This window comes from Tenrec ecaudatus, chromosome 10 (genome assembly GCF_050624435.1).
Source record: "Tenrec ecaudatus isolate mTenEca1 chromosome 10, mTenEca1.hap1, whole genome shotgun sequence".
Taxonomy (NCBI): Eukaryota; Metazoa; Chordata; class Mammalia; order Afrosoricida; family Tenrecidae; genus Tenrec; species Tenrec ecaudatus.
Window position 1 is genome coordinate 139,301,729 of NC_134539.1, and position 22,698 is coordinate 139,324,426.

At 40.4% G+C, this 22,698-nt stretch overlaps 1 protein-coding gene and 1 non-coding gene across 4 annotated transcripts in view; one reads left to right on the plus strand and one right to left on the minus strand.

Annotated features, from left to right (window-relative positions):
- The window catches only part of GPATCH8 (G-patch domain containing 8), a 100,451-nt gene extending 79,651 nt beyond the window's left edge, over positions 1 to 20,800 (minus strand). For all 3 annotated transcript variants that reach the window (XM_075561956.1, XM_075561957.1, XM_075561960.1), the window contains exon 1: positions 20,578 to 20,800. In XM_075561956.1, the coding sequence (XP_075418071.1) occupies positions 20,578 to 20,622 (45 nt within the window). In that variant the 5' untranslated portion in view covers positions 20,623 to 20,800. The remainder of the gene's footprint in view (positions 1 to 20,577) is intronic.
- LOC142460378 (U6 spliceosomal RNA) lies at positions 2,646 to 2,752 on the plus strand. Its single transcript, XR_012786590.1, has one exon. It is a non-coding gene; the product is annotated as a U6 spliceosomal RNA (small nuclear RNA).
- Positions 20,801 to 22,698: the final 1,898 nt, after the last annotated feature.

Genomic DNA, 22,698 nt, shown 5'->3' on the forward strand with positions numbered 1-22,698 from the left:
GATGAAATACCACCTCACCAGAGCACTGATAGCAAAGTTCACAAAAACAAATGCTAAAGGAGGGCTAGAGAGACTGGAATCCTCATATACTGCTGTTGGGACTGTGAAACAGTACAACTACTGTGGGAAAAGGTATGGTGCTTCAAACAATTGGACATACAAATATCATATTATTTGGTATATAACTTTTACTTATTTTATAATCACTTTATTGGGGACTCTTACAGCTCTTATCACAATCCATATACACATTGTATCAAGCACATTTATTTGTACATATGTTACCATCATTTTCAACTTTTTTCTTTCTACTTTAAACCCTTGATATCAGCTCATTTTCCCCCTCTTCTCCACCCTCCCTCCCTCATGAACCCTGGTTAATTTATAAATTAATATTATTTTTTCATGTCTTACACTGACCAGTCTCCTTTCACCCACTTTTCTGTTGCCTGTCCCCCTGGGAGGGGGTTATATGTAGATTATTGTGATCAGTTCCCCCATTCTCCCCCCATCTTCCCCTTACCTTCCTGTTATCACTACTCTTTTTAGCCCTGAGGGGTTTATCTGTCCTGAATTCCCTGTTTCCAGCTCTTATCTGTAACCGTGTACATGCTCTAGCCTAGCCAAATTTGTAAGGTAGAATTGGGATTCATGAGTGTGTGGGGAGGGTGAAGCATTAAAGAAATGGAGGAAAGTTGTATGATACAAATACAAGTGGGTCTATTTTCATCGGTGCTCTATTGTACCCGGACTGCCTCATCTCTTCCTTGTGACCCTTCTGTAAGTGGATGTCCAATTGTCTACAGATGGGCTTTGTGCCTCCACTCCGTACTCGCCTTCATTAACATTGATGTTTGTTCTGGGTCTTTGATGCCTGATCCCTGATCCCATCAACCCCTCATGATCACACAGGCTGGTGTGCTTCTCCCATATGGACTTTGTTGCTTCTCAGCTTGTTTATCTTCAAGCCTTAAGACCCCAGTATTTGGCATAAATCTTATAAAAATAAAGAAGCTATATGCACACCCATGTTGATGGCAGCATTACTTACAATACCAGGAGATGGAAACAATCTAAATGCTCATTGCTGGAGGAATGAACAAATAAATTTTGGTATATATTCACAGTACAATACTACACATGGCTAAAGAATAATTATTTTAAAAATTAAAAATAAAGAATAATGATAAAACTGCAAAATACTAATGATGGACTTAAAAAAGACATTATACTGAGTAAAACTAGGGAAAATTGGGCAAATATTGTACGAGAATATAGTTTTATGGGTATTTAAAAATTAAGATAATTGGCTTTTCATACCAAAAGACAGATGGTTATCAAGATGGGAGGGGTGGTGGAAAAAAGAGGACCTGATACAAGGGGCTTAAGTGGAGAGCAAAAGCCTTGAGAATGATTGGGGCAGGGAATGTATGGATGTGCTTAATACAATTGATGTATGTATATGTATGGATTGTGGTAAGAGTTGTTTGAGTCCCTAATAAAATGTAAAAGAAGAGAAAAAAATGATTAGGGCAAAGACTGTACAGATGTGCTTTATACAATTGATGTATATATATGTATGAACTGTGAAAAGAATTGTATCAGCCCCAATAAATTGTTAAAATAAAAAAAAAAAGATGGGAGGGGTAGGGAGGAAAGGCTAGAGGGTAGACGGGTGTTAACTTTGAAGGGAAAGATACTACACTACAGGAGGAAAATGTGAAAAGGGGAGGGGAGAGACAGGGCAAACCATTAGGAGGTTTGATAGGTTGTTGAATCCAAAACTGATGATCTAATATGTAATCACTATCAAGAGTCAATTCTGACTCATAGTGACCCGTAAGACAGGGTATAAATGCCTCTGTGGGTTTCTAAGACTGAAACTCTTTACAGGAGTAGAAAGCCTCATCACTCACCCACGACCAGTTGTTTCGGCCACCCACCTTGCTGTTAACCAATGCACCAGGAGAGTTCACCTGATATGTAAATCCCTAGCTAATTCACAATAAAACGTTTGGGGAAAATTTAAAAAGTACTTTTTCCAAATAGTGGGGTATTTTTCCCTCCCTTTCTTTAGTATGCCCATTTTTAAATGTTAAGTTTCTATTTCTTGCTTTTAACAACATTTTAATAAGAGGGTACAATGTTCTAAAAAAAAAAGTAATGACATAGCTAGCAAGTTTCCTTGTCTGTAACATGAAGCTGTTGAACTAGGTGACATATCTAGGTCTAAGATTTAAGTTGTACCTACAATTCAATCTAAGGAATGTCTGGAGAAGAGCATTTAAAAAAAACACACAAAAAAACAACTGAAACCCTATTAGGCTTATAATTTCAACAATGCAAATCACCTAAGTAAACTGGGACAAAAACAAAATAAACATTCAAATAAAAACACTTCAGAAAAAAAAATAAATTAAAAAAAACACTTCAGATGCAAGATATGTGAAAGTACTAACTCTTTACAATGGCTAATTTTTAAAATTGTTTTGTATAAACTGGTCTCTTGATATAAAGAGATATACTATTTGAGCACAATACATTATTCATTAGTTTTCTGCTATCTATTAGGAAATGTTCTGTCACAAGCCATATAAATGAAGAGAACCTAGATTTTTAAAATCCACTTTAAAACTACCTATGGTGTGTTTGCTTCAGCAACACATGTGCTAACATTGGAACGATACAGAGAAGATTAGCATGGCCCCTGCACAAGGATGACACGCAAATCCGTGAAGCGTTCCATATTTTAAATAAATAAAACGACCTATGGTGGAAGAAACAAGTATGCAGAATTTCAATATGATAAATGCCATAACAAAGATATCAACAAAAAACTGGAGAAGACTTGGAATGTGAGGCAAGACTTTAAAGTGAAGGTAAGCTGGATTCCTGGCCAAGTGGGAGGGGGTGGAGGTATCAATGTAGGTAGGGAAAAAGAAGCCATTGAGAAGGTGCTAGGCAGTTGTAGGTACAAGGCTATGTAAGCCATAGATTTAATTTAGCCTCTTTGTGCAGCTGCCAGAGATCTTTAAGAAAGAGTGCTGCATGATTGCCTTTTTAAAAAACTGTATATTGAGATTTTAAAAAGGGGAGGGACAGGATAACAAATATATAGAAAACAAAGAGAAACATTGTTGGAAGAAGAAAAAGGACATGCAGATCTGGGAAGAATTGTCTGAAAACTCAGACAGCTCCTTTCTCCAGAAAGAGGAGTTAAGAATGGGTATAGAAGATACAGGAAGGGTTAAAAAGTTTGTGGAAAAATTTCACTAGTTTTATTTTTTTTGAAGCTATCTCATACAAGAAACACTGTTTCTTTCTTTTACTCAAAAGAAGCATGCAATTCATGGCTTGACACAGCATTGTAACAAAAACCTTCCTCCACCACCACCACCCCTGCCCCCTGCCCCACCCTGTAGGAACAATGTTAAATGTCAGATCCATGCTCTGAATGTAGGGTTTTATATCAAATAAATGATACACGTATCTAGCAATGCCAAATGATACGTTATCTAGCAATGCCACAAAGTACAAGTCTAAGTGCGTGCTTTAAAGTAGCAAACAAATATAAACATGAGTCACAGAGGTCACACTGTGGTAACAAGAATAAAGTACTTAAAATAAATGGAACTATTAATGAAATCTGACCCAAAATGAATAATTATAAATATTAACTAAAAGAACCATAAAAGACATGGAAAGATTAAGAAATTATTACAGAAAAGAAATAACTAAATGCAATCAATGTGAACTCTTGGATAGGATCCTGGAACGGAAAAGCTAGTAAAATTCAAATAAGGTCCATGGTTTAGTTAACAATTATATATCAATGGCAATTTCCTGCTTGGATAAGTAAGGTGCACCTAAACCAACACTACCTTTTGAGTCGATTCTGACCCATAGTGACTCTAGGGCAGAACAGAGCTGCCCCTTTGGGTTTCTAAGCTGTAAATCTTTATAGGAACAGAAAGCTTCATTTCTCTCCTGGTGGTCTTGAAATGCTGACCTTGTGGCTACAAGTCTAATTCTTAACCCACTATGCCACCAGGACTCCTTTTGGGCCTGAACCACCCACATGGCTTCATATGCATATGAAAGCTAGACAATGATTAAGGAAGAGCAAGAAGAATTGATGCATTTGAATTATAGTAATGGCAAAGAATATTAAAAATGTATGGACTTCCAGAAGAACAAATAAGCCTGTCTAGAAAGAAGTCAAGTCACGATGCTCCTTCATAGGACGACACTTTGCCTCATGTACTTTGAACATATTATCAAGAGAGAGCCCATGGAAAAGGAAATCATGCTTGGTAAAGTAGAGTCAATGAAAAAGAGAAATAGTCTAGGCTAGTTGAGATGGATTGACCCCATGGCCGCAACAACTTGCTCAGTCATAACAATGCTGAATGTTGGCGTGAACTCAACAGCACCTAACAACAAGAACAATTATGTTTACTGTGCCAGGTACACTAGCATTCTTTACACTATTTTATTTAGAAGTCTAGAATTATTTACAAACAAAAAAAAAATTCAGACTATTCCCCAAAGAATTTTGGTAAGAGGAAAATGTCAGAGTGCTGAAAATGAGCTTGCATGCTACTCGTTGAGAATGTTTGATCATATATATAATATCATACAAGGGGGTTTCAAAATATATATAGAAGAATGAAATCAAAATGTTAATTTTTTCCAGAAATTTTTTGAAGCTCTCTGGTACATATGGTGGTCATCATTAGTTGATAGACACCTTAACATCTGAATTCACAGGTAACTGGAAATAGTGAGGGAGGGGTTGCTTGTTTTTTTGTAAATCATTTTACTGGGGGCTTGTACAACTCTTAGCACAATCCATACATCCGTCCACTGTGTCAAGCACATTTGTACATTTGTTGCCATCATCATTCTCAAAACATTTTCTTTCTACTTGAGCCCTTGGTATCAGTTCATTCCCCCATCCCATGAACTCTTGATAATTTATAAATCATTATGTCATGTCTTACACTGTCCAATGTCTCCCTTCACCCACTTTTCCATTGTCCGTCCCCCAGGGAGGGGGTTATATGTAGATCATTGTGATCGGTTCCCCCTTTCTCCCCCACCTTACCCTTACCCTCCTGGTATCTCTACTCTCATTATTGGTCCCGAGGGGCTTATCTGTCCTGGATTCCCTATGTTATAGTGGTTGTTTTTAAGAAAGTTACTAAGAGGTTGACTTTTCACATTGTAACTTCTGAATGTTGCACTAGAAAAACAAAAAAGAAAATGTAATTTCAAAGCCACATAGTAATAATGATGATAAAAATCCTTCCTTCCTTCCTTCTTTCTGGAAAGGCTTTATTATTTTGGGGAGGGGGGCCAGGGGCGACACTCAGTCCTCCTTGGCAGTGGTCTTCCTCATGGAGGCAAGCATGTTACTCAGCTATTTTCTCTTCCTCTTGGCCCGGATGTGTATCCCCACCTGCTTCTTGATGCCCACTTGTCCTTGGAGACCTTGAGCAGCTCTTTGGCCCTTCACTCCTAGGGTGTGAAGCCACACACTTCCCAGATCATGTCCCTCACAAACTCGGTGTGCTTGGTAAGGCGCCCCCGGTAGCAGCTGTGCCTCGGCTTGCTCATACTCTTGGTCACCTTGGGGCCCTTGTAGGGGCCCTTGTCGAGGCCCACAGCCATAGGGTAGGGCACAGCCATGGCTACTACTCTTCGATGGCTGCCGCAGTGAAAGGAATGTTTCTTGCTTCCCACCAAAATTCTGATGATGAGGGCCTCAACAAAATTTGATTCGAAGTATTTTCTATGGCTTTACCTTGCTTTAAAAAAAAAATTAGATCGCTCAAATTGCATTAGATAATGTATCACCCAAACCAGGGCACTTCTGATACTAAAAAAGGGAGCACTATTACTAATTATGCTAAGACAAAAGGCAAAAACTAAAACAGTCATCATACTAAAAATTTCAGACCCTATGTTAGAGCATTCTTAAAATTTAGCTTTAGTGAGTGCTTAGAATAACATTCCAGTGTCCAAATCAACTTTGCTTTTCAGAGTTGAATACATTTATTAATCAGAAATTGAAGTTCAAAAATATCAGGCTAAAAGTAATTTCATTTTAAAAAAAGATTTAAAGATGCACACACACCTAAGCTGACTTTTCTTTGACTTCATCCCCCCAAAATCTCAGCATGTCCAAGGCTGAACTGCCTACGGAAGAGGTGGTCCTAGTGGAGGAAAAAGATTCTTTTGTCAAAGATAGAACAAATGTGGGAACTTCTTTATTACACATTTAGCTGTGGTGACTATTTAAATATAAACAGAATGTAAGAGGAATCTTGTTCTTTGCTAACTGTGCTGATTTTGGCAGCAACACAATCCTCACAGCTGTACCCAAGATTAATTGTACGGTAATTAGTAAGGAGAAACTAACAATGAAAAGTAAATTATCAGGATACCTTAAAATCTTTATCAAGAGTCCAAAATTTCAAATAGCACAACACAATGCTAAGAGTCAAGAAGCGAATCTTATTTCTCTTCCCTTTTCCTCAATTAAAATTTAATAAAACTTCTTCAAAAAAGAGAAATATAACTCACTGTTAAAGGCAGTAGATCAGAAATTTCTGATGAATACTCAAAACTAATTAACATGTACATTACCAAGAGTGTTTTAATTCTTGCCTGATTTTTCCTGTTTAAACTAGGTCTGAGCCAAGTTGAAAATGGTTCTATCTTTGGCAGTATGTTTTACCACATCTTTGTTCGTGATCCTTACCTTTTGTAAAAAGCACAAGTTTCTGGCTATAAGTTCCATATTAAAGATGTTTCTGCTTTCTCCTTGCTACAAATCTTCCCAACCAAAATGTTCTTTTGTACTCTATGTACCATTACCTCAGAGACTGTCTAATGCTACTGAGTAGTTATATTAGTCATAGTCTTACTTCACCACTAAAGTAACTTTTTTGTCTATAATTTGAAGTGACTAAATTCAAAATGGAGCCCTGGTGGTGGAGTGACTTATGGTTTGGATTTGGCGAGATCAGTAGTTCAAAACCATCAGCAACTCTGCAGGAGAAAGATGAGGCTTCCTGCCCCTTTAAGGCTTGATTTCCAGCCTTGGAAAGCCACAGGGGCAGTTCCTATTTGTCAAATAGAATCACTCAATGGCAGTGAGAGACCAATCCAAATTATAATGATGCTGATTTCACTTGTCCTGAACAAAAACTGGTATGTTTAGCAAAATTCATATAAGATAGCCTTATATTCCATCTATGAATATCCACTGTCATAAGTAACAGACTTCATATGTGTCCTCCTTTCCCCTACATATTCTAAAAAAATTTTATTATTAGCCCCAACAGGAAACATGTCAAAAGTAGAAACCTATTCCAAAAAGAAAAGGACATGTCTGGCTATTACTGATGTCACTTCATTGCTATTAAAATTTATTTCAATTTAAAATGTGGACAGAAACCCATGTCACTGTGGTTAATTACCTCCATTCTTCACTACTGTTTTATAACTAGTCAGATTTATCATAATTTTCCATAGCACTGTAAAAAACAAAGCTCTACTGTCAGAGATCCAGAAATCACATCACTACTCTATATTAGCTAGCTATATAACCCTGGACAAATTACCAAACTTCTCTCTCAGCCTGTTTCCCAACTGTAAAATCTAGATGCTTGTACTAGAGAACTACTGCACAGGTTGAAATGTTTAAAGGCACATTAAGTAATTAATTATTATCCTAAAGCAATGTTGAACCCATTCAATAACCCAAAGGAATAGATTTAGTAATCTTAATTTTATGTAAACTGGTAGGAAAAAGAGTTGGCTAGCAATCTCTGCAAATAGCTAAGAACTTGACAAACATTACACTAGGTCAAGGGTATAAGTATATCACACACTCTTCTAAAAATACATGTACACCTGTTTGACATATCAAATTCTAGGGATAATATGGTAATAGGGTAAGAAAGAATTGTTTGTTTTTAAAAATCAATACATTGGAAAACTTGTAACTTTTAAAAACCCTATTGTTAGCTGAGATTCATAATCACCCCATGTACAAAAGGACAAAATACTGCCCAATCCTGCACCATGGCAATAAACAGAAACTTTATTTTCAGAATTGACTCGATGGCAATGGATCCAGCATCATATTAAGCTATGACAGCATATGACAAAACAAGACTGCCACCCTCATATCCACGTTAGATGCCTCAGGTCCTTAACTTTTCCTATAATCACCTGAGTCATTCGCTCCCATGGTCATTACCATTAGGTAAAACCCAACCTTCTATAATCTCAAAATCAAACACTGTACTCTGTAATCACCACCTATGATCTCTCTAGCTCATTCTCTCTAGTACTCTCAGTTCAATCATTCTTAAATTCCACCAAAACCTACAGTCCATTGACCCTAACATCTTTGTATTGTCTCTTCCCGTCAAGCTTGGATGTTATGATCACTCTTACATAAGGGGGCTTCAATAAGTGTGTGAAAAAATTCTGTTATCTTTCAATTCCATGTTTCCATGTACTTTTGAAGTCCTTTACTATACAACTTCTACTCCTTTGTCACCAACTCAATTAATTCTCTGAATTAGTCTTTCTACTGTGGAGCCCGGGTGGTATAGTGGTTAAGCACTGAACTTCGATCTACATGGTAGGCAGTTCAAAACTGGAGAAAAACTGGGCTTTCAAAAGGGAAAAAAAAAAAAAGAAGAAAATGATTAGGGCAAAGAATGTACAGATGTGCTTTATACAACTGATGTATGTATATGTATGGATTGTGATAAGAGTTGTATGAGCCCCTAATAAAATGTTTTAAAAAAAACAAACTGGGCTTTCTACTCCCATAAACAGTTACAGTCTCGGAAACCCACAAGGGGGTCTGCTATGAGCAATGACTCAATAGCAGTGAGTTTTATATAAAATACTGTTTGACATCTACCCTCCTGATTAAACATTTTAAATAACAGCTAACTCTAGTTTTAAGGATTAAGTTTACCATTACAACTCATTTTTTCCTGGTAGCATATGGTTTATTCATTGACCAAAAAAATCAAATTCCACTTTGAGGTATAGTAAATTACTTGATACAGTTCTTCTAGTCCTATTGTTAGATTCAGAACAAAACATTGCCCAATTCTATGCCAGCCTCACAATTTTTGTTATGCTTGAACCCACTGTTCAACCCCTGTGCCAATCCACCTGATAGAGGGCCACCTTTCTTACTAACCTACTTTATCAAGCATGATGCCCTTTCCCAGGAACCAATCTCTCCTGCTAACGTGTTCAAAGACTGTGAGATAGTCTCACAATCCTCTCTTCTAAGGAGTACTCTGACTATACTTCTTCCAACACAGATTTGTTCTTCTGACAGTCCATGGTACTTTCAATAATTTTTGCCAATGCTATCATTCAAACGTATCAATTATTTTGTGGTCTTCCTATTCACTGTTCAACTTTCAGGGGCTTATGAGGTGAAAGGAAACACCTTGGCTTAGGGCAGGTGCTCCTTAGCTTACAAAGCAATATCCTTGCTCTTCAATAAGAGGCTGTCAGATGGACCCAATTCAATATGTTGATTACTTGACTGCTGCTCCCCTGAGTATTGATTTTTGAGCCAAGCAAAATAAAGCCTTTGACCATTGTTATCTTTTCTCTGTTTATTACGACGTTGCCTACTAGTCCAAGCAGTGAAGATTTTGGTTTTCTTTATATTAAGCTATAATACACACTGCAGGCTACAGTCTTTGATCTTCATCAGCATGTGCTTCAAGTTCTGGCTCTCACTTTCAACTAGCAAGATTGTATCATCTGCATGTCACTGGTTGTTAACAAGCCTTTCCTGATCCTAACCCACTGAAACCAAAAAAACCCAAACTCACTGTCACTGGATGTCGATCACAGCAACCCTGCTTCTAACAGGGCAGAACTGCTCTTGTGAGTTTCCGAGACTATAACCCTTACAGGTGCAGAAAACCCCATCTTTGTTCTATGGAGATGGTTTCAAACTGCTGACCTTGCTGTCCAACGCATAACCACTCTGCCACCAGGGCTCCTCTGGTGCCACATTCTTCTTCATACAGTCCAACTTCTAAGATTATCTGCTGAGCTTATAAGCTGAATATATATAGTAAAAAGATACAACCCTGACTCATAGCTTCCTGACTTTAAACCACGCAGTAGTTCCTTGTTCTGTTCATATAATTGGCACTTGGTCCATGTACCAGGTTGAGCATGACCACAATGAAGTATTCTGAAATTCCCATTCTTCTCTAACATTATTAATAGTTTTGTATGACTCGCCAATCAAATTAGTATTCTCTACTTCAGCCAAGATCCATGTGATGTCAGCAATGATATCCTTCATACAATGTTCTTTTCTAAATCCAACTTGAAATTCTGGCAGATCCCTGTCGATTTACTGTTGCAGCAAGTTACTGAATGATCTTCACTAATATTTTACTCGTAATCATCTCAACTCTCAAAATCAAAGCCATTTATTTAGTCAATTCTGTCTCATAGTGATCCTATAGGACAGATCCTATAGAACTGCCCCTGTGGATTTCCAAGACTATAAATATTTATGGAAGTAAGAAGTCTCATCTTTCTGCAGAGTAATAGCTCTCAAACCAAAAACCCAATTCACTATCATCAAGTTGATGATGACCCACAGCGACCCAAAGTACAGAGTAGAACTGCCTTTATGAGTTTCTGAGATTGTAACTTTTTACAGGAGCAGAAAACCCTGTCTTTCTTCTGGGAATAGCTTGTGGTTTCAAAATGCTGACCTCAAGGTTGGTGGCCCAATGCTTAAACCACTGTGCCACTAGGGTTCTTAACCATAATCTTTGTAATTCCTAAGTGACTGATAAGTAACTAAAACCAAACCAAACTCAATGCCATCAAGTTGATTCTGAATGACTGAGCAGAACTATGCAAATATAAGGTGTTTGTGACCCGCCCAAAGGAGTAAACAGATTATCAGTAGTGTAAATAAGGTACAGGGCACCATGTGGGTGGGACCATGCAAATGAAGTATATGTCAGTTTTGCCACAACAGCAGGTTTAAAATTGGCTATCTCATTCAAGAATGAGGGGATCTTACTACCATCAATAAAAAAGAACCAAGAATGGAATGAGACCCATCCTTCAGACTCCAAGGTTCACCAAACCTACTCAACCCAGGAGAGACACAAGGGGTGGGAGAGAAGCAGCAGCAGTTGTCTTCAGTAGGAGACTTGTCTGCAAAGTAGAACACAATGTGAACATCTGTCTAGGTTTCTAAGTTTGCCAACCCAGAACGAGAGCTCAGTGCATTAGAGCTGAGGCTTACTCGCATAGTAGAGTACCTTTGGGGCATTTCTGAAGTGGACTAAAAGAGCTTAACAACACTTGCCAAAGCGAGGCAGCGAGGTCAAGGGGCCGAATGTCTGCAAAGCCAAAAACAGGAGTGGGCTGCCTATGGGAGTAACAGTGCTAATCAAAGAATGTATCCTGAGCATTTATGATCCTGAGTTGTAACCTGTTAAACTCCCTAATAAGCCCTATAATCATAAAAATGGTATCAGTTCTATGTGGTAAATGCAAATCCAGCAGAGAAGTGAAGAGTGCTTGGAAATGACAGTAGTGTTAAAAGTGAGAGAGAGTTTCAGGGTAAAGGAATGTCTGATCTCTGCCTCATTGGAATCAATCATGGACTGATGTTGAATTTGATTCTCCTTTCCGCTTGTGAGGACTGCTGGTAGCACTGTCAAGTAAGCAATGGACTGTCAACCACAAGGGTAGAGGTTCAAAGCCACCAGCTGCTCTGTGCAAGAAAGATGAAGCTATCTGCTCCTGTAAAGACTGACTGCTGCACAAACACTATATAGGATCATCATCACAATTCTGTTTATTGTAAAATGTCCATGATTTCCACAGTAAGTGCTCTCAAAATTTAATTACAAGTGTTTTGGTTAAATGCCATCAAGTTGGCTCCACTCATAACATCCGTACACATATCCCTCACAATGGTTCCTATGTTTGAGACACTGTGTCAACACGCCTAAAGATCTTCCTTTTTTTGATGACCCTTCTCCCAGCAGGCTTTCCTTCTCCAGTGACTGGTTCTACCTGATAAAACATAGCATTCAATTATTGTTAGTAGGAGGAGATTAAGGAGCCATGATAGTGTAGCAGTGTTGTGTTTGGCTGCTAACAGCAAGGCCAACAATTCAAAACCACCAGCTGGTCCACAAGAGAAGGCTGGGTTTTCTACTCCGGTTAAAAAGCTACCATCTCAAAAACTCACCTGTTCTATAAGGTGACTGTGAGTTTACATCTACTCAATGACAGTGAGTTTGAGTGAAGATGAGATTTAGTCTTTTATTATTAAATTATACTAAGCTGTACAGTGAAAGAGAGGTAGAAATATAAAGTTTGGCTGTATATTGGTTTTTTTTACCCCTTCCCGCAGTCCTGGCTATATATTGTTGTTGTTAGGTACTATTCATTCGGTTCTGACCCAAAGCTATTCATGCACAAGAGGATGAAACAATGCCAGGCCCTGTACCATTCTCACAATTGTTTCTATGCTTGAGCCCATTGTTGCAGTCCTGGTGTCAATCCATCTCTTTGAGGACCTTTCTCTCCCCTTCACTGTCCCTCTACCAAACCTGATGTCCTTCTCCAGGGACTGGTATCTCTTGACATCGTATGTTGACTGACATATGTAAGTATCACCATCCTTGCCTCTAATGAACACTTAAAATATTGAGGCCTGAAGTAATCTACACATCTAGATATTTAGTAATTAGGAATTTATAAGTACTTTGGAATTAATAACCACAAGGTCAGTGGTTCAAACTCACCACCCATAGTGAGAAAAATGAGGTGGTCTTTTCCTGTACAGATTTAGTCTCAGAAACCTTAAAGAGCAGTTCTACTATGTCCTACTGGATCATTATGAATCAGAATCAACTCAATGAGCACAAGTGTGTGGGGAGAGGTTCTTGTTGTTAATTAATTTTTCTTAAATTCTTACAAGTGTTTATAAAAAGATATTGGCCAAAAGACTAGAAATCCAGGCTGATTTAGTATAGACTTTCAGAACCAATAGCTATTTCTCATTTTAGCATTTATTCATATATATACATTACAGCTGATATCAAGCTGATTTCAACTCAGTGACCCCATGTATATGAGAGTAAAACTGTGTTCCATAGAACTTTTTTTTTTAAGCTAAGAACAAACACAATTGCTCAATTCTCTCTGCAGCCCAACCCATAGATTTTCAATAACTACTTACCAAGATGTAAATCAGCAGGTCTTTCTTCCAAGACACTTCTGGGTAGACTCAAAATGCTGACCTTTCCATTAGCAGCCAAGTTAACCGTGTGTCCCACCCAGGGAGTTCAGTTTCATCTAGAGCACTAATCAAAACATGATGTGCTACTGTATATAAAGAGCCCTAATGGCACAATGGTTAAGCACTTGGCTGCTAACCAAAAGTTGGCAGTTTGAACTCACACTGCAGCTCTGTGGGAGAAAGATCCAACAAGCTGCTTCCATAAGAATTACAGCCAAGAAATCCTTCTAGAGTGGTTCTACTCTATCACGTGTTCATTATGAGACAGAATCAACACACTAACATCCAACAACATATATGTGCAGTGCCAGATCAACTTCAGCTACTTTTTCTCCTCATACATCTCTAAATTCAGTATAAAATATTTTTAAATGGATCTCATTCCTAAGAAATAATGTAGTAAAAGCATGTTTATACAGAATATTCCTTTCAGCCTGAACATAATTAACTTTTTTCATTTTTTTATACAATATGCACTTAGCACATTTGGTTAGATTTTCAGTTCAGTGAACAATTCACTTTTCAGAAGTGGAAAATGATTACAACATCTTCTGGTAGTCACTGCAATATCAAATCAATGCCTTCTTTCATACTATATGTGGTGGTTGTTTGTAATGCCTCTGATAATCACCATGAATCAGCATTCACTTAATACTAAATGGCAATGCTAATATGAAAAGAAAATTAATGTCAGACAAAGAAACAGAAAGTACCAAGTTTTTCCAGAAAATAAATTTTAATAGAATATATTCTAATAGAATTCTAAGAACTGGATAGCTCCTCTACCCTCAAGCTAGAATCCATTTTCATGAATAAATCAGTAGGAACTTATTAAGTCACAAGAGAAGATGAACCCCAGACATACGTTTCAGATTCATAATCCAAGATCTCATGAACTTCTGCTACAACTTTTTAGAAAATGGTAATTTTGAATATATTAGGAAACTACATCAACCTTCTTTCTATCATGAACCCAAACAGACAGACATCAAATGGAAATGTAACTCAACTATGATTTCATATGTACTTAGCTACTTTTTAAGTCATGAGTTTTACTTTTAATTATATATACCTGAGAAAATGTGATAGATGAATCCTTGAATACTCCTCTAGATAAAGAATTGTGTGGCATGAACAGAATAAAAGGAAAGAAAGAGGAACATGTTTTTACAAAAAAAAATTACAGCACTATAAACAATCCTGCAACTACCGGCCTAAAAATAGTATACTTGTCCAGATCTGGTTTTTCTTGGTTCCCCACCCCAGGCCTACTTTGGGGGGGGGGGGGAATACATACATGTGTGTGTGTGTATATATATATATATACACATACATACACACACACACATATATATATGCAGCCCTTTGATCAAAAATCTTGCCAACTTATCACCCAGCGAAACTTACAAATACCTCTGTGTAATATTATCCCTTGATTATTTTCACATTTTAAATGTCTTTTGCCTAAGTATGTATCATCTACCTTTCAGCTCCCCTTAGAAGCCCTGGTGATATAATGGTTATTGGGCCTCGATCCAACTTCAAAACCACCAGCAGCTCCTGGGGAGAAAGACAGGGCTTTCTACTCCCAGAAACAAAGTCTCGGAAACCATAGGGGTCACTATGAGACAGCATTGACCCAAAGGCGGTGATTTCAACTCCCCTTATTCTAACCTTTTTAGATCACTATCAAGAGCTCCTGAAAATGTACTAAGCAGTAGCATGTGCTCAGAAATTATGGCCCCTCGAAGTGACAGTTTGCACTTGACTGCCAACTTGAAAGTTGGTAGTTTGAACCCATTCAGAGCTATCACAAAATAAAAGCTCTGGCCATCCGTTTTCACAGAGATTACGGCCAAGAAAGCCCTCCGGAGCGAGCAGTTCTAACTCTGTCACACAGGGGGATTCATCACTGATTGGAGTTGACTCACCAGCAATGTATCATTTTGGATTTGGTACAATTAGACTTCTAACCCTTTCCCTCCGTCATACTATGGGAAAGGCAGTAGTAATGATTTTGCCTAAGTGTCAGTACCCTAAGCAAAGCAGACGCTGGTTTTCGAGATTAGTGGCAGCTCTTCCAGATAATAAGGAAGAAGACTCAGACAACTGGCATGCATGCACTAGAATGTAAGCTAGTTCACATCGCTTCTCAGCCTTGTGGCTAAAATCAAGTGCTGTAAACTAGTTCATATAGTACCATATAGAACATACACTGATAGGCTTCCATGATCGAAATATTTTAAAATTGCAAGCACCTCACTTAGTGGCCTTCACTAAATTATCCTGAAGACCACACCCTGATACATGAAACTCAAAGAATCCTTCAAACACTACATAAAAGTAATACATTATTTTTATTAGTATGTGCAATAGCTACTCAGTAGATTATATAATAAAATGCTTATTTTATTATTTTAAAAATATTTATCTCTCTCATGACCTTCTCACTTATCAATCTATCATCACAGCTCCTTTCATTAGAAATTGAATGAAAAAAGAAAGTTGTAATGAGAAGCTACTTTAAATCACCAGTCCTCTGCAGGTATACAAACCGAGGAGTAATCCTCACTAGCAGACAACTGGATCACTATTAGTAGTTGTGCAACTACAAAATGCTAAGCACTACATCTTTTATAGAACACTGTAATAAATAAATAAATAGATAAAAAAATAAAAGAATACTGTACAAATAAAACTTTTGTGCCTATATTTCTTATTGGTAAATGCACTTTTATCTTAAATTATAATACATATTTTCAATTAATTTGTATGACGTTTCAATCTGCAAAGGATAAACCTCAATCTAGTAAATGTAGCTATGTCTCATTTTGAAAGTGAGGTCAGATTCTTAAAGTAGTTGAAACTCAAAATGTTTATTAAGAAAATTAAAATAAACCCATCAATCTTGATCAAAGATTTCCAAAGATCAAGCATCATTTTAAAAGGTTAAACACAAAAGAATATTTACACTAAAATGAAGGTAAACAATATTCCTCTATGATGGATACAGTGTAACTTATCATTGCCCGAGGCCTCCCTAGAAGCCCTTGGGAGACTAAGAAGTAACATATCTGGACATATCTGGACAAAACAGAATAGAGTAACAACTGTAATTCTATCACCTCTCTAAAGCTCAATTACTCCTTGTGACCTGTTCTGGTTGTCCTCCACATTTGATGACTCAAGTACAATTATATAAAATATAAAACTGCCAGTAGAGCTAGCATAGCAATGGTCATCACCCCACAGAGTTCAGAAGTCACAAAGCCCAGATCTGATCCAGGCTCCGCCTTCTACTAGCTGTGTGTACTTGGCCAAGTTACTTAACTCCCTGTACCTCAGTTCCCTTTTGAAAATAGGAGTAACCAGTGTTGTTGTTAGGTGCCTCGAGTCAGTTCTGATTCATGAATAACGTAATGAAACATTGCCCAGTCCTGTACCATCTTTATCTTTTGTGATAGTTATGAAAATTATAAAATGATACACAAAAAGCCTGTAAGACAATGATTGTTATCATAAAGCTACCAAATTATTAAGTATATCCCGATAACTAGTACTTTCCATATTTAGAAAGGCTTCCAGTGGCATACTATAGTTAAGCTTCTTGCTTTTATCGCACAAAACACCTTTGAAATTAACCCCCCAATATCCAATCAATAGATAACCCTGGGGACTCAGGACCATCATCTCAGGGGACATCAAGGTCAACTGGTGGAACACAGTCCACAGTATCTATATTCTGCTTTGTTGAGTACAGACTGTGGTCTTAAAAGCTAATGAGCAGCCATCTAAGTCACAACTGTTTGTCTCTCCCCTTCTGGAGGGGAAAAAAATGATGAAAATTAAAGACACGTGGAAGCAATTAGTGAACTAGCTCAGGGAAACATCATTACCCCTCCCTTGAGACCAAAGAGCTAGATAATGACACACACCCTGCCCATCCCACTACCAACTGCTCTGAAAAGGATCACATTAGATGGTCTTAGATAGAATGGGAGAAACTGAGGAACAAACTTCAAAATCGTGAAAGAGATCAGACTTGCAGGCAGAAGAGAGACTGGAAGAACCCTAGAGAATATGGCCATTAGACACTCTTCAGGTCTGGAAGTGAACTCAAACCTGTGGCTCAATTTTCAGCCAAATAATAAGTCAGGGAATAAGGGAAACAATAACCCTAATGTGGTATGCATCTCTTAAAATAACTGACCCTTTGGGATAAAAAACAAAACAAAAACCCTCACTACCATGAAGTCAATCCCAGCTCATGGTGACCCTATAGGGCAGGGTAGAACTGCCCCTGTAGGTTTCCAAAACTGTAACTCTTTGCAGGAGTAGAAAGTCTCCCCTTTCTCCCGAAGAGCAGCTGGTGGTTTGCAACTGCTGCTAACCTTGCAGTTAGCAGCCCAACACACATCCACTCTGCCACTAGGGCTCCTTTTCTGGGACCAAAGGGGCAGCATTTACCAAGGACAAAGTTCAGCAGGGTTAGGAAAAGAGGAATGGAGCAGGAAACATAGGGAAGAGGTGGCAGGGTAATGTTATAATGAGAAAACTGCAATGAACAAGATGAAACAGACTTTGAATGAATTACTCAATGTAAAATTGATGATTTGCTCTGTAAATATGCCTTTAACTCAATTCAAAATAAAAGTTACTTAAATTTCAAATGAGTCCTCCTCTGACTCCACCCTAAATTCAAAAGATAACAAACTCTGCAACATTTATACTTGATGGTAGATTGGCAAAGTGAATTTTTGTAATTCTAAATTATCTTGCTAAAAAAATAAAGGGGAGAAAAACAACAGACATCTGGAACTTACCAGAGAAGACGGCACAGAGAAATTTCCATTGCTATTAGAACTGTTTAAAGGAAAAGGGCCTATCTACTGTGTTTGGAAAGCTAGCTTGGATTTGTCAAGCCCGTAAGACAAATAGCAATGATGACTTTCAGCAGCTTTCCTTATGTATCATTTAAAAACTTGAAAAGGTCATACTTAATTTTTTGTATGATAGCTACATTTTATGTTGAATAATCTGAACTTAAGAACCATGTCCTCTATACCACACAAAGCATATCCTACTGTGCTACTTTGCCTAAGAACCTTGGATCCAAAAATGGGCAGCCTCGATGAAAGCCAGTGTGCTTTTCTTTTTACTGACAGAGAAAATGCCACGTTAGCTATTTTTAATGAATTACTTTAAATGTTATTAGCACAATAACTTACAAACATTTTAACATCTCATGCTAGGACATCTGAATTTAAAAAGCAAACCTTTCTGGTTGACCCAATGCCAGAGTTGGTTATTTCAACACAAGAAGCAGAGCATGCAGTATCTTCAGAGAGCTACCAAGCAACTACAATCTGGTTTACCATAAACCCAATAATGAAAACATTTTCAGAGAGCACCGTCTTAGAAACTGGATACTGAAAAACTAAAAGCTAGCCAGAAGTTTTTCAGCTGACAGCATTCATACTCATACTGAAAACTGTTAGTTTTCAAGGCCTTCATTCAAGGGCTTGCAAGCCCTCCATTCTTTTGTTGTTGTTGCTTTAAAGGCTGCTGAAATTTCTGTGGTTAACAGTCATTTTCTCCTAAAACTTAGTTGTCCCTATTTATCTTTGTTCAGTTTTATCAGGTCGCCTTGAAATTCTCACCTCTTCTTAAAAAAATCATTTTATTGGGGGCTGGTACAATTCTTATCACAATCCATACCTACATCCATTGTGCCAAGCACATATGTACATTTGTTGCCATCACCATTCTCAGAAATTCTCACCTCTTACAAGTATCCAAGGGTGTTATCAATGTGTCTCTTTAAAGAGGGGCAGACTTGGCAGCCCACTAGGGCTTTGTGATGCATGCTAAAGAGTAACCTTTCTCGGAAATCAAATGGCTAAGACAAAGGGCTTCAAACTTCCCTGGACCTGCATCATATCCTTCAAGCACCTTGAGATGCTGGGCTGTGCTGCAGGCTAATAGAGAGCAGGCGCATGGTCACAAGGCTTTAACCGCCGCCCCCCCACCCCGCCCCAAAATCCCTCCCGCTGCCAAACTTGATCTAAGCGTTGTGTGCCGAGTCCGCTGAGAACTGCTGCATGGCTTTCGTGCCCTGTGTGTTTACTAACCCAAGCGTCTCAATTCTTCCAAACCCCTCAAAATGCCCTCAAACACCGCTGGAGTATCCTCATGTAGCTTTCTGGAACATCTGCAGCGGGATAAAAACTTAAGCGGCCCAGGTTCAGCCCCTGACCCAAATTGCTGTTGCCTGGATATTCGGTCCTAATGCCGTGGTTTTTCACCCTAGAAATAACCAATCTCTCAATCCTTCAGGTCTCCCAGATTGTCACGGGGACACTACCCAACCGCAAGGTAGTTGACACAGCCTGAGGACATTCTAATTCGGCCTTCCTCTCCTCCACCCCAACCCCCCAATAAGGCTGACCATCACAAGGACATTTGTGCACACCAACGTTTGCAACTGGCGAAGGAAAAAATCGCGCTTCTACCACTAGTTTGCACCCGCTCCCAAAGCCCCCTTTTATCCCCGCTCTCCCGCAGCATCTTTCTTTCGGGGGAGGGGCTCGGGGTGGTCGGCGCCCCAGCCAACCACGGTCGGCTACCCAAACGGTGGCCCAAGCCTGGGTCACAGCAACAACCTCAGAGCCCGCTGAAAGCCCACGTCTGACTAGCCCAGAACGCACCCTTTGGCCAGGCGAGGAAATGGAAGGAGGAGCAATCAAAGGGCTTTATTATCACGGTGAGGGAAGAGGGGAGAAGGCCCCCCCCCCCCAGGAGTGGTCTGAGCAAACGCTAGGGGTTCCCAAGTCCTGGCCTCATCAACACTCGCCCCCAAACCCTTCCAACCGAGCCCTCTTCCCGCCCCCCCTCGGGAGTCAGCCTTGCGCCCCCACAGGCCCCGCAGCCCCGCCGGGAGCACAGCCCCCTAGCCTCCGGGCTGGGGTTCCGGAACTCGCAGCCCCACCAGGCCGCAGCGGCAGCAGGCGGCGCCTGGAGTTTGAAGAAACAAGAGGACGCGGATGAGGGAAGATGCGGCCTCCGCGAAGCTGGGAGGCCCCTTGAGACATCGCGGGTGGGAGAGCAAGCCGGTTCGGAAGCCCTAGCAGAAGCTGGAAGGAGAGAGAGCTGGGAGCCGGGGACGAAGAAGGTTCCAGGAGCGGCCGGCGCTCTCCCCGGGTCCTCGGCAGCGCCGTGTTTACCTGAAAGTCTCGGTCCTCGTTGAAGCGGGAGAAGCGGTCCGCCATTTTGCCGCCTTCACTTCTCTCAGGACGACGCTCTCCGGTTCGCTCCTTCCCTCCCGCGACACCCGCCCCCTCTGCATTCGCTCCCCCGTTCCCCGCCTCCTCCGACGCCCACCGGACGCGCGCAAGCCGGAGGGAGGGAGGGAGCGAGCGGGCGGGCGGGCGGGCGGGCGGGGACGCGCGTCTGGACCGGAGCCCCGCCGGCGCATGCGTCCTGCGGCCCCGGGGGCGGAGCCTCCCCTCGCGGCCCCGCTCGGCGCGCGGCCTGGAGCGACCCCAGCGGCGCCGCGGACGCGCCGGCACCCGAGGGTGGCAAGCGCTTCCGGGGGGAAAGGTCAGCGGAGGCGCGGGGAGGGCGAGGCCGCCTGTGCTTCCACCTGCTCACTTCCCGGTGTGGCCGTCCCTTCGTGGCCGCTTTGCTTCCTGCGTACGCACACCTTATTTTCCTCTTAACGTAATACGGCGTTTGAAAGCTCCGTTTCGCATCCTGGTTTCCCGAGTGTAAACGATGCACAGACCAGAAAAGATGCTTCTGCCATCGGGCTGACAGTCTGTGAGGGGCGGCAGCCTAGATATAGCTATATGTTCTAGATATATACATAGATATATCTATAATTATACAGGTATAATTATAAGATAGTTGTAGCCAGCCTAGATATTTTTGTAAGTGCAGTGATGAGAGGGATCAGCTACCAAGTGACTTCAGAAACCGAAAGGGGCTGTCAGCCTTGTAAGGTCACAAAGCAGAAGGAGCATGTCTGAAAAGAGCCCGGCATTTACAATCCCTTGAGAGAAGGGGTGATTATTTCTCAAGGAACAGAAGTTGATGCAAATCAACTAAAACTCTGGGCCTCGGTTTCTTTTTGAGAAAAAAACCCAAAAAATTAAACTCACTGCCATCGAGTAGATTCTACCCCTGTGGGTTTCTGAGACGGAAACTCTTTGTGGAAGTAGGAAACCGTCTTTCTCTCGTGGAGCGGCTGGTGGTTTGGAACCACGGACCTCGCTGTTAGCAGCCAAATGTCACCACTACAATTGAATTTGATGCGATTTGCCCGCCTGCTCAGTAATCCATCCCATAGCCCTCCTGGAGGAGCCCTGGTGGCTTAGTGCTTATGCATTGGGCTGCTAACGGCTAGGTCAGCAGTTTAAAACTACCAGGCACACGGCGTGAAAAAGACGGCGCTTTCTATTCCCACCAAGAGTTAGTCTGGGAAACTCACCGGGCGAGTTCTACCCCGCCCTATAGGATCACTGTGAGTCCGACTCGATGGCAGGGAGTTGTTACAACCTTCCTAAGGCTCCCACCTAGCTCTCAGACAAAATGCATAGAACACAGTCGGTGTGGCAAGAATGCTTAACTTTTGAAAAGGGTCGGTAGTGGTGGTGGCAGCTGCAGCTGCCATTGAGTCAATTCCATGTGGGCAGAGTAGAACAGCAGCATGTGATTTACAAGATTGTGATCTTTCAGAAGTAAATGGAGTCAATCACCAGACCTTCCTTCTAAGGCACCTCTGGGATGAGTTTGAACCACCATCCTTTTGATTAGTGGGCCAGGGTTTAATCATTTCACCACCCCAAAGGCTTTTTAAAAAAGGATTGCCAACATAAGTCACATAATGGAAAAGTGATCCTTACCCTGGCCACCCTTTCTCTCTCTCTCTCTCTCTCTCTCTCTCTCTCTCTCTCTCTCTCTCTCTCTCTCTCTCTCTCTCTCTCTCTCACACACACACACACACACACACACACACACACACACACTTGAGTCGTTGTGACTCATAGTGACCCTCTCTATAAAGGGTTTGCTTCTTGGGAGAAAGACAAGGCTTTCTACCCCATAAAGAACTGCAGTCCTAGCAAAGATGACTGTATAACCCCACTCGAGGGGAACAAATAACAGAAATCTAGGGGAACAGATACAGTGAACAGTGTAAGATAGGGATCAGATAATGATAAAACAATAAAACTATGTATAATAAAAGAATAAGGGTTCCTGGGGGAGGGATGGGACAAAGGGGAGCTAATATCAACTAGTTCAAGAAGAAAGAAAATGTTTTGAAAATGATGGTGGCAGTAATT